The following is a 12,078-nucleotide window of genomic DNA, read 5'->3' on the forward strand; positions in this document are numbered from 1 at the left end:
AGGGTTGGTAGTTTGGGCTTGTCCTGAGGGAACAGGGAGCCATTGAAGTGTTTTAAGTGGGGCTTCTAGAAAAGTCACATTTTCTGTGTGTAGAAAATGGATTGGAGGCAACCAGTCACGGGACTTTTCTCTTACCTACATGATTTTACCTGAAAAAGAAAAGAAAGATATGAAATATTATGGTAACATATATTCATTATTTTATCCTTTGTGCTTTTCTGAATTAAAAAAATTAAAGTATTAAAGTTAAATAAAACTCTTCTCTAAAGTTAAGAAGGAACTTAACAATTAGTTAGAATGCTAAGGCAACATCAGACAAACCCAAACGGAGGGACATTCTACAAAATAACCAGTTTGTACTTTTAATGGTTTCGGTTGTAAGGAGATTTGACACGCCAACTAAATGTTAGCAGTAACCCGGATGGATGCTGGCCTTGAAGTTTTGTTTCTTTTTGCCGTAAAAGGCATTAAGGAGGCAACTGTCACAATTTAAATATCTGTACATGGATAATAGTATTGTACAATGATCATTTTTTCACTGATATTGTATTAATTTCATAATTTTTTTATAACTACACTATAGTCATGTAAGAAAATATCTCTGTTTTTAGGAAGTACATACTAAAAATTATCTCAAGTTTTCTCTCAAATATTTTAGACAAAAAGAATGATAAAAAAAGAATAACCATATACCATTCGCCCAGATTCTCCCAAAGCTAACATGATATCACATATACTTTATCCATCTTCTAGCTTTGGGAGAATCTGGGCGAATGGTATATGGTTATTCTCTGTACTGTTTTGGCAACTTTTCTGTATGGCTGAAATTATTCAAAATAAAAATTAAAAATGTGGTGGAATGAGGAAGGGGTGGAGAGGACCAGGTGGGTCTATATCCTGTCCCAGGAGGCCAGGCGTGAGGTCCATGGTGAGGGAGCTGCCTGCCTACATGCTGAGAGGTAGGAGTTGGAGGGATGCTTTTTGGAACCAGTGTGGCTTTGGGGTCTGGCAACCATTGTGACCCAGAGTTTCAAGCTCCCTTTAGCCCCTTCCCCACTCTTCCCCCCAGGAGCTGACCTTTGTCCGAGATTTGCCGTGTCACCAGGCCATGTTTTTGTACATTCTCCATACATACAGATACAAAGAGTAGTTGTAAAGTTCATCGAAATAATGAACTCTTAAGATGGAGAGGCATGAGGAAAATGAGCTGGACGAAGGCAAGGAATGTAGGCCAAGTAAAGCTCTCACTAGAGACCTTTGCAAGACTTGGGAACCTCCCTGGAAATGAGAGCAGATGCCACAGAAAATGATTTACATATTTAAGGCAAGTTTTACATTTTTTTATGTTTGGCTAAAGGAGTTCTGACTCAAATGTGTTGCTGATTAAACCGTCCTGCAGGGCCAGAGGTAAAATGTGACCTCTATCTCAGCTCATTTTCTTTGTTATTACCCAAGGGAAGGGAAGATCTTCTCAGCTGCTAAGAGCCAGTAGCATGGAGGGGATATTTCTGGAAGACATGAAACTGTAGGGGCCTGTGACCTCTGACAGCACCGTAAAAATGGGGGATCCTATCAATTCCTGGTGCAGGACATAAAAGTGGTGGGGGGCATAGAGAGCTGAGGACTTGAAAACCTCACAAGCGAGCTCTTTGCTGATGCAAGTTTGCTCTCAGCAGAGAAGGCATTCTAATAAAATGTGGCGGTTCTTAAACATATACTAAGCATTCATGCAATTTAGTTCTAGTTTTGCTGTAGCTTTAAGAAACAATGCTCGATGGAAATTAAACAAGGTTTAATAGAAGCAAGTGCAGATGGACAACACATTAAAAAGAAGAAACAAAGGAATTTGCCCTCCGTTTCTATCGCGTTCCCTCTAAACTCCGTGTCTTCCAGCCAGTAACACAGTGAATTGTGTTACTACTAATGGACTCAATATCCTAATACAAGACTTTTTCACAGAGCAAAAATAGGTGAATGTGCTTAAGAAATGGACTTGGCCTTTCCTTTAAGCAAATGTCTGGTCCTTCTGGATTATGTAAGAAGATAAAAAGGGAAAGAAAACAGACGTAGGCAGTTATGTGTGCGCTGGTTCTCTGCTTGGTGGGTGAGTAGGAATGAAGCAAAGGGAGTAGAGGAGCAATGAGATTAGAACATTCAAAACGATCCCAAATAAAAACCCAGTCGAGCAATCGAGAACCTTAAGATTCGGTTAAACTCGAAAACCATTAATTTTGTAATATCTTGTATGAATTACAACACATCCTCACAGTGGAATGCTTTGCAGTTTTTCCCAAGGCTGAGTAATTTCTCTATGTTTTGACATGCAAAGGTATCCAAAACAGAATATTGAGTTTGTTCTATTTTTTAAGCAAACAATATATGGTGCATAAAAGATAAAACAAACTGAAAGGACAAGTACCACGTTGCTAACAATATTTATGTCAGGCTAATGTGAAGGTGATTTTCTCTTTAGATGACATTGCGCACTTTCGCAGTCTTAAATATTTTCAAATTACCAAAAAATGAATGTATTCCTTTTTTTTGAGAAAAAACTACGAATATTTGCACTTTAAAAAATGTAAACAAGTTTCAATAGTTAACAATTTTAAAAAGCAGCTACGAAAGGAGTTCTGTTGTAAGATTCTATTATAGTTCAGGCTATAAATAAGACTAAGGAAAGCTTAGCATCCGTTAGAAAGCAGAGACGAGTGAGTCAGCCCGTCCAGCTAAGACACGTGCAATTGGGCTGTGAATTGTTATCGTGTGTTTTCAGCATCTTACATGAGCCTCCCTCCCCAAAGTTCCATGACTGGAAAACCTGGCTGTGCCTTTTTTCAACCTCCTGTCTCCACCCGCAGAGAGCGTTCAATGATCACTACGTGATGGTAGACTGAGCTCAGAAGACGAAGCGAGTGGGTCAGTAAGGGAGAAAAAGTGTGAGTGAGTTATGATCTAATAGTGTTACTTTCAGAAGCCTCGAAACTTATTCTAGTAAAATCTCAGAGAAGCAACACTAAAACAGGGTAAAAAAATATCCTCTGGCATCCACCCAAGTGTCTTTCTTTTGCCATCCTTCATATTTTCTTAACCAGACTCAATTTACGTTCAGTTTTATCAGTTATACCTTTTCTTTTGGGTCTTTCTCGCACAGTTCAGCCCACTTTGCCATCACATCCACATCCCTCCGTGATCCTTCCGCCCTTGCCTGTTTTGTTTACTGTGTCGCCACGTTGACTCTCGCACAGATTCCAGTCTGGTCCCTGCCCTGCCACCTTGAACTCTGCCCTGCATTCGCTTCCCAGATCTTCTCCTTTTCCGCTGAAAGCACATGGAATGATATCCTAATTCCATTTGAGCTGGGCATTTTTAGGTTCATGTCTCTGAGTAGCACTGCAGCATCTCTTCTGGGTCATAAGTGTCCATGAAAATCCAGTGCTGGTGCCGAGATAGCCAATGGCAGGTGGTCTATGGTTCTGAGCTCTTGGCCCCATGGGTTAAAGTAGGAATCTCATGAATGCTGTGTACCCTCTTTGGAGAAAAGTGTCCACACTTGAGAAATTGTGCAGACACTTCCCAGGAATACACAGGTCATCTGAAGCCCATTCGTGCTCCAAAATTATGCATCCCTGGATCCGATGCTCTATTTTAGGATCGATTAAAAGGAATGAGTTCATTGGAAATGAAAATGCAGCTAAGTAAAGAAAAGCATATTTCTAGCATACTGTTCGTGGAGAGAAGGAAGCACAATAAACTGAAGATAAGCCAGACTGGTGTTTTGCAGTTATTAGCATGATGTTAGAACTGGAAGGAATAGTTTCTTGATACAGCTATTGGCATATAGGTATAGTGCCAAGTGAATTGTATACTGTTTATTTGGGTGGCTCTAAAACATTTGGGGCCAAGTCATTGAGGGGTGTGTATGCACACGCATGTGTGAGCATGTGGGGAGTGGGAATGTGTGTTTTAAACAGCTCACAGAACTTAAATTTTTAAGTACGTATCTCAAAATAAAGGATTTCATCTCCAAATTTATGTTTTATATCTGTTACATAAATTTATATATTTATGTTTCCTATATAGAGATTATTAAGTACATTGTAATATCTACACTTCTTTTAGCATTACGGACCCTAACTTTTAATTTTGATCCCTTTTCAGGGTGGACAAGCTTCATCTATACTATATCTGGAAATGTGTATATTGGTAAGTGATAAGTATGTTGCTTTGGGTTCAAGTGCAGTATAATTTAAACTACTGAAAGGGAGGAAAGGTGAGATGAACCCTTTCATGTAATTGAATACTCCACCTCCTCCTGTCCAGCACCAGTCCCCTCTACATCCTAGTACATTCTGGGACACCCAGGATAGGACACCTCTCAGCGTCTAGCATATTCAGAGAGACAGGAGAATGTGAACACCAGTCTTGACAGTGGCCATTGTGCTGTAGCATGTGAGCAGAGGTAAGGTCCAGGCACAGTTATGTGGGCTGACACCTTGCTATGATGTTGACAGCCTCCATCCTGGTAAAGGGATAGAGCTCTAAGAGGCTCTAAGAACAAGAATCTATCTCCCAGGAGGTAGAAGGTTTTCTCTTATTCTGAGGGTTGCATATGCGTTGCTCGTAGAGTCTAGTCTACAAGGGATGTTCGAGGCTCAACCAACTCTCATTTTATAGATGAGGATAGAAAAGTCTAAAGAAAGTTATCTAACCCGACAGGGTTACACATGGGTAGACCTAGGACCAGAGCCAAGGGCTCCTCCAGCTCACTCCCTGTGCCCCACCTGATATTCTTTGTATGATGGCAGTGCAGGGACCAACTAACTTGTCATCTTAGGTCAGTCGGTCAGGGCCCAGTGACCAACTTCCAGCTGCCGTAGTGTCTGTGTCTCGTGGCCCGAGGCTTTCTCTAAAACCTGGGAAGGCTGCTCTGCCCGCTGTCAGTGCTGGGGAGGTAGCTCCCCCCTCAGGTGGGGTAACCGAGGCCCATGTGTGACGCCTTTTCCTAGAGCTCCCCCTGGGGATTATGTTCAAGCCGCCCACAGTAGGCGCGTGCTTTAAACCACACCCTTCGTTGTCTGCCTTCCCTTTCCTAATTTTCCTAGTTCCTGGACTGATGTTTCTTGGGATCTCCTCCCAAATAAACTCCTTACACTCAAATATGCATCTCAGGCTGTGCTTATGGGAAGATGTAAAGTAAGAGAACCAGCTTCCCCTCTCTCCTTCCCTGCCTCTCATGAACAGTGATGGGTGGTGTGGTTTGGGTGGAGTGGGGCAGAGCATCTGACTGGTCCAAGATACAGCCAAGAATCCCATTTCTGAGACCCTCTGGGGTGGGGTGCTCTCCACTCTCGCAGGCTAGCCTCCTTAGCAGCGAACTTCCTAGGGCCCTAACATAGCCACCTCCTTGGACAGTGCACTCCCAGCCTCCAAGAGCTGGCTCTGCTTCAGGCTTGAAGGCCACACCTAGAGCCATTTAAATAATTTTTTTTTTATATTCTCCAAAATGGGGTGTTCAACCGCCTAAATTATTTTCTGGGAAATAATAGTAACAGACCTATGAGTTTTGATTTTATACGGTAGAAACGGGCTTAGTTTTTCTTTCCCTGAATAGCATTTCAGTTATGGGTCAGAAGCAAAATTCATTTATTTCAGCATTTGAGAAAATGTGGCAAAACCTGTAATGTATCACAAGTCCACGTGCACACACATTAAACTGCACACATATTAACCATCTGGAAGAGATGAAGCATTTGTTTTTATGGTCTTCTGAAAACCTTGAGCATCACATAGTTCTTTATAACAATGTAGAGTACAAACCATTTTTATGGAGGTAGCACTCCTGACATGATTTCAAGAGAAATAAAATAATCTGCACCAATGGAAGGTAATAAAGAGAGCATATGACCCCTTAGGTGGTAAGGATACCAGAAATGTTTGTGTAGAATGAGAAGCAGAGGAAGCAAACTTTCTGTAAAGGGTCAGACAGCAAATCTTTTCATAACAGCGGGCCATCGGTATCAGTTACAATGACTCATTCCTGCCTTTGTAGCACAAAACCCGCCACAGGTAATACAGAAAAAATTGGGGTGGCTGTTCCAATAAAACTTTATTTATGGCCACTAAAATGTGAATTTTCACATATTTTTCATGTGTCATGAAATGCGATTGATTTTTTTCAACCAATTTGGAAATGTAAAAACTTTTTTAGCTGATGGGCACTACAACAGCTCACATTCGATTTGGGTTTAAATGGCGTTGTAAGGAAGGAGGGGAGAACGATTAAGAAATAATCTTCAAAACTGTTTTAATCAGTAATTACAGCCTTGTTTTCTGACAGTCCTTTAGTCCAAGAATTTAACAAGCGAAAAGCTCAACAATTCGAGGGGGTAAGAATGGCTTCCACATCTACTTGTTTCTGGAAGTGAGGCCGATTTTCCTGAGTCATCTCTATATACTGGCCTGGTCCCCTCTTGTGACCATGGGCCTCAAGTGCAAAACATCTGGCAGGAAATGGGGTCACAGTCTGTAGCGCTGGAGTGAACTTGCATCTGTCCAGAATAAACTGGACCTTGGAGAGAATCTAGCTCTGCAAAACTGGCCTCTTGGGATTCTGCTTAACCAATGAGTAACTGGCCAGATGACCTCATTTGAATTTTATCTTTTTCCCTTCCTCCTACCCACCCCCCCAATAGAGATGCTAATGAGAAAAACAAAAGAACAAGAACAAACCATCAGAGAAAAAGAAATGACAAAGCAGAAATAGCTATTGAATATATATCGACTTATAAAACCTATAGAGAGAATCCAGAAAATGCTTTCTGACTTTACTGCCTCAATTTTATCTTGCTTATAAAACCAGGATGGTACCTGCCAGCCACAGATGGTAGGAGCTGATAAGCAAGTAATTATCTTCTTCCAAATGTCAGGTACCTCCATTCTGTTTAAATAGATGTTACAAATACATATACTTTGTATATTGGGCTGGAATAAATAGACAGCACTTTGGGTTGAGAAAATAATCTGGGGAGATTCCATAAAATGGAGATTTAGGAGGACCATTAAAAATATTAATCGATGCAAGAAGTGCTTAAAAGGTGAACGAATCAATAGATTGAGTATGACAAGGTGGAGTTTTGAACAGTAGAAAATGCTGGATATTATCTAGTTGTCTAAGTTAATCAGACATCTTCAAGTTCAAGGTGACACCCTGATGAGTTAGCAGAAGTAAAATTAGTAGAATTTATACTTTGTTATTTAAAAACGTTTTTATTTGAGATATTTTATGCTTTTCTGGGATCTTAATTTTTGATACACTGATTTCTTTCAAGCCTTCTAAGCTGATTGTTGAATAGTAGCTTTAAAAATTGGGCCGGAGAGAAATATTTGACACAATCTTTTACTGAGGCAACAAGTCCTTTGACCAGCCCTCAGCCGAAACCTGTGTAGTACATGATAAAAAAAAAAATCCAAAGACAATAGAAACTACATGGTCAGAAAACCAATAGATCCCAAGGATACTAGCACTGAACCCCTTCCTTGTACCTGGGATACAAATGACATTACACATTAACACAGAGATTGAAAGGGTAGAATTGTTTATATCCTGTATCCCCGAAGCTGGGACAGTTTATCGGCTTGGATGCCAGTCCCTCAGATGGACCATTATCGAGTATACTGTTGGGGCTTAGAAAATATATTTAGAAATCTAAAAATGTTTGGGGTTATTGAACTGACAGCTAACTGCCTTATACAGATGGTAAAATGTTTCCAACTTATTTAAAGAAGTAATTATATTCATGCTTAGTTTATGCTCGGTTCTTTGCTTCTGGTTCTGAGTAAGAAGTTTGACATGGCCCCTAGATCTCAGTAAAGGTGAAGACACACACGAGAAGCCCTCCAAATTGACCTCCGCTTATCCCAAATGAACTGGACTAACCCATGTGCTTCATTCAATATGTAAATCAATGAAATAGTGTGAAAAGAGTATTTCTGGAACAACTAAGTCAAATATTTTGCAAACGTAAATTGCTAAAGAAAAGCCTTGAATTAATATGGGAGAGATGACAGTAAAAGATTCGGGGAAACCATAATAATCTAGAAGGATTTCAGTGGGTCAATATGTGTATGCTTTATAAGAAAAATGATGCTTCAATCCAATCAGCAGACCTACCTTGGCTGTATTTCTAAAAATTGCCCAATGAAAGCACAGTTACATTTTAATTTAAAATAAAATGTTTAAGGCAGTTCGTGATGATCTGGATTGCATCGGATAAGAAGACTGCAACTTATATGTATAAAATTGATATAAAAATCTATGAAGTAGCAGAATATGTGGAATACAGAGTAAGTGGGACAGCAATTCTTGAGAAGAAAAAGAAAAAAGATATTTGGCATATAGAGAAAAGTTGCATAGCAATTAATCACACACTGAAGATGCAGCACTAACTTTAAAATATGTTTTAAAGTATTTTGCCCTTTTATAACTCTTTAGGCAAACAAAAATATTTGCAATTCAATTGTTTTCAGTTAAATTTTCCTTAACTGCGCTATTAGATTTAACATTCTTGGCGTAGCTTCTCAATGGAAACTATTTATTATCTGATTTGGCTCTATTTATAATTGAAAGTAGTCAGAAACAATGAAATACATTTTCTTTGAGACTTATTTTAGGTTTAGGAGATAACCAGATGAGTGAAGTAGCATAGAAATGACACGAAGATAGAATCAGTTTCTTTGCTTTCTGTGATCCTGTTTTCAACATTTCCTACAATAATACGGAAGCTAAGGTACACTTAAATGGTGAACCTGGAGACCTGACTCTAGTGTCTACCTTCAGGTAGGGCATTTCAAATGGCCTCTTCAGAATCAACACTGTGATTCCTCTCCTAGATCAGCAAGGAGAATGGGCAGAAATTTGTTCCATATAAAGTTAGAATGAGCGATCTTAGGAAAACATGAACTCTTTGTATCTAAGCTAAAATTTCTTCCCAGACTAATGAACACCATAGTTAAGCGAGCCCCTGATAGGAGGTGCAGAGAAATCCCAATTCAGCATTATTTTTGAGAGCTGTCTTGTGCCAGCTTACTCCATTAAAACATGGTGAAGGGACTTTATAAACCGTTTGGGTCTATGCATCATGAACTATCCTGCATGATAAGATTAGGGGCCAGGAGTAGACCATGTGGGCAGTGGTTGTTACATGTGAATTAGTTGATGATAAAGATATGATTTATTGCTCCCAGGGAATCTCAGTAAAGCACACAATAAAATGCTCTTCCATATCACAGTTAAAAATATTATCCAACTTTAAATGAGATTATTCTTATACTCCCAGAACTCTTTTTTACTGCCAGATTCTTGCATGAGTGGAATATTAACAGAGTTCTATCATTCACTTCCATGGCATTTGTTGACCTAAATATTGGATGAAGAAGAAACTTTTAGTGGTGTGCTGGGGCTGCCTCTTGCCAGCTCGCAAGAGCTGGTCATGCACCTCTTCCCTGACCTCACATTGGTCCTTAGCTTGAAATTGGCCACAATGGGAGCATTTACACCATGGAAATTGGCACACGCTAAAATCAGGCTTGTTCTCTTGTCTCTGAAGACTAGTTTTAAACATTAACCAGCACACCATTGCCTCTGGGACAGAGGTTCTTAATCTTTTTTGTACCATGGACCCTTTTGACATTTGCCAAGGCCCCACCTCTGAATAGTGTTGTTTTTTTTTTTAATTCAATGAAGTCATTAAAATGTTAAAAGAACAAATTTATGAGATAGTTATATGTGTGCATCTCTAATGACATTTGAAATAATATGATCTAGCAGCAGGTCTACTCTGAATTCCAATGATTAACATAAACTGTATTTTGAGATATCTGTAACGCTGTACTGTGATATGAAAATATCTGTGGTTTGTACTGAAGACAAAGTCATTGGTCCAGCTAATACTATGTCATTTGTTGGTTACATTCATAACTGAAGGAAAGGCCACATTTTGTCTTAGGTGTTAGTGAAAATAAGGATGTGATTTATCTCCTGTCCAAGTCCGTTATTACTCTGAATTCTCTCCACGGGCCCCCTGGGAGCACACTGACTCCGGACTGAGAACTCCTGCTCTATTAGAATCCTGTTCCATGTTTGCAAGCATCAGAGTGAACCCTGTTGCTTCATATAGGTTATCTCTAAAGTAGAGGTGAGAAGGAGGATTTCTCTGGAACATATAGCTATGTTGGGACTTCAAGCAATATTCACAAAATTCAAAAATTATGTTTCTGTTCAAATAATAACTCCTCAAGCTATTGTCTTCATTTCAATAAGCACTTCCTTATTGATTATTATTGTCCTGCAGGTATATCTCCTTAGACATCTTTATGGGCTTCTCACTCTACTTAGAATCTTCTCTCTGTTGTCCGTTCTCATGGTGGTTCTATGCCACTTTGGCTTTTTCTGGCCTCTTCTTGCAGAATCATTGTTGTCATTGTCAAGTCCCTACATAATTCTGCTCCTAGTGAGAATCGTGTTAGACTCCTCTCTCTCCCACTGTTGCCAAATGCTCTAGATTCTTTCTCAGTTCTGCTTATCAAACCCATCCCTATCTTTCTGTGTCCACTCTCCCAGTTCAGACCGTAATTCATTTTCACTTAGATTGTTACCATAAACCCCTAATAAATCACCTTAACCTCAGTTTTGCCCCCTTCCAGTTCTGTGCTCTGCTCCCAGAGTTATTTGTCAAAGACACAGAACTGACCATTTCACACACTCCCCCCGACCCCACATAGGCCCTCCTTTTTATATGGTTAAGGATGGCCCTCAAGTCTCCCCTTGATCTGAAGCCAGTCTACTTTTCCGTAGTTCTTCCCAGAAGAATGTTCCAGCAATGGTAGAAAAGGTTCACCATTCCCCCAGAGGTAACCTGCACGTTCCCAGTCCCCTCGCCTAGGATGCCCTTCACCCTAACTTTGCCTCTTGTAGGTCTCTGATCCTACAGGGCTGTTTGTCTTAACTCCTCCACAACAGATCCTAGGGTCCTGAATTAACCCCTACAGTCTCTGCTTCATCATCGAACTTTCTTATTTTTGCCTTTAAGACATAATTTCATTTTTAGTCTTTCATCTGTGAGCCTCAGTATAGAAGAGATAGAAATGTATCTATCCCGAAGACACCCCCCGACACACACACACAGCATTTAACGCTGGGCCTCGTTCATAGTTCAATAGCTATTCAACTTACTTATTTTTCAACTGAATTATTCTCTGATCATTTTGTGTATATATATTTAGTTTCTCCCAATGAGATTTTGAATTATTTGTGCAGAAGGGATCTTCTCTGCCCTTTTTTGTATTTTCTCAGCACTATCAATTGTAGGTGCTCAATAAGTACTTGTTGAAATAGTGATGGCATTTACTCATTTTTGTAAGTATGCTTCATTCTCAGGAGGATCATAATTTACCCAAGGAAACACTCTTTTTAGCATGTAATGCCGAGGATTTTGCTTATTAACCGAACTCTTAGGCGTGTGACATTAAAGGCGTGAGTGGAAGCAATGCAAGATTCACCTGCCTGTTCTTTTCTACCGTGGAAACCAGCCAGTTTCAGACTGTAATAATTGCAAATATAATCAACCAAGAGATTTAAGGAGATTCCTAAGTCTGTTATTTCTGAAGTTGAAATGAATATTAAGGTGCTATGTAAGTTAACCAAATTTGTAACCATACGATAAATATACTGTGATGAGTATTAAATTTAATAGGTCATCTTTTTTTTGTAGGGCCTGATGACGCACAACAAAAAATAGAACCCCATCACACAGCAATATTGGGGGAAGGTGACAATGTCCAGGTGGAGAACAAGGTAAGTACTAAAAATCTTTAATTTTTCTTAACTCGTACTTTTTACTAGTTTCGAGGGAAATACCTAAATCTCCAGTGTAGCTGGAAATTTTTTCTCCCTCGGACAAAGCAACTATGCCAGAAGTTTATCAGCCTTTTTTATTAATTTCTGTTATTGCTGTTGGTTTATTTTAAGGTTTTATCTATCCTGACGCCTCATCTTCAGGAATTGGTACTGTTTCCCCCTAG

The 12,078-nt window shown here is 39.6% G+C and overlaps 1 protein-coding gene across 2 annotated transcripts in view; it reads left to right on the plus strand.

Moving 5' to 3' along the window:
• The window catches only part of PIR (pirin), an 81,639-nt gene that overhangs the window by 59,291 nt on the left and 10,270 nt on the right, over positions 1 to 12,078 (plus strand). For both annotated transcript variants that reach the window (XM_039873494.1, XM_039873504.1), the window contains exons 7-8: positions 4,159 to 4,203; positions 11,769 to 11,851. In XM_039873494.1, the coding sequence (XP_039729428.1) occupies positions 4,159 to 4,203; positions 11,769 to 11,851 (128 nt within the window). The remainder of the gene's footprint in view (positions 1 to 4,158; positions 4,204 to 11,768; positions 11,852 to 12,078) is intronic.

This window comes from Pteropus medius, unplaced genomic scaffold (genome assembly GCF_902729225.1).
Source record: "Pteropus medius unplaced genomic scaffold, Ma_sr-lr_union100, whole genome shotgun sequence".
In the NCBI taxonomy this organism is placed as follows: Eukaryota; Metazoa; Chordata; class Mammalia; order Chiroptera; family Pteropodidae; genus Pteropus; species Pteropus medius.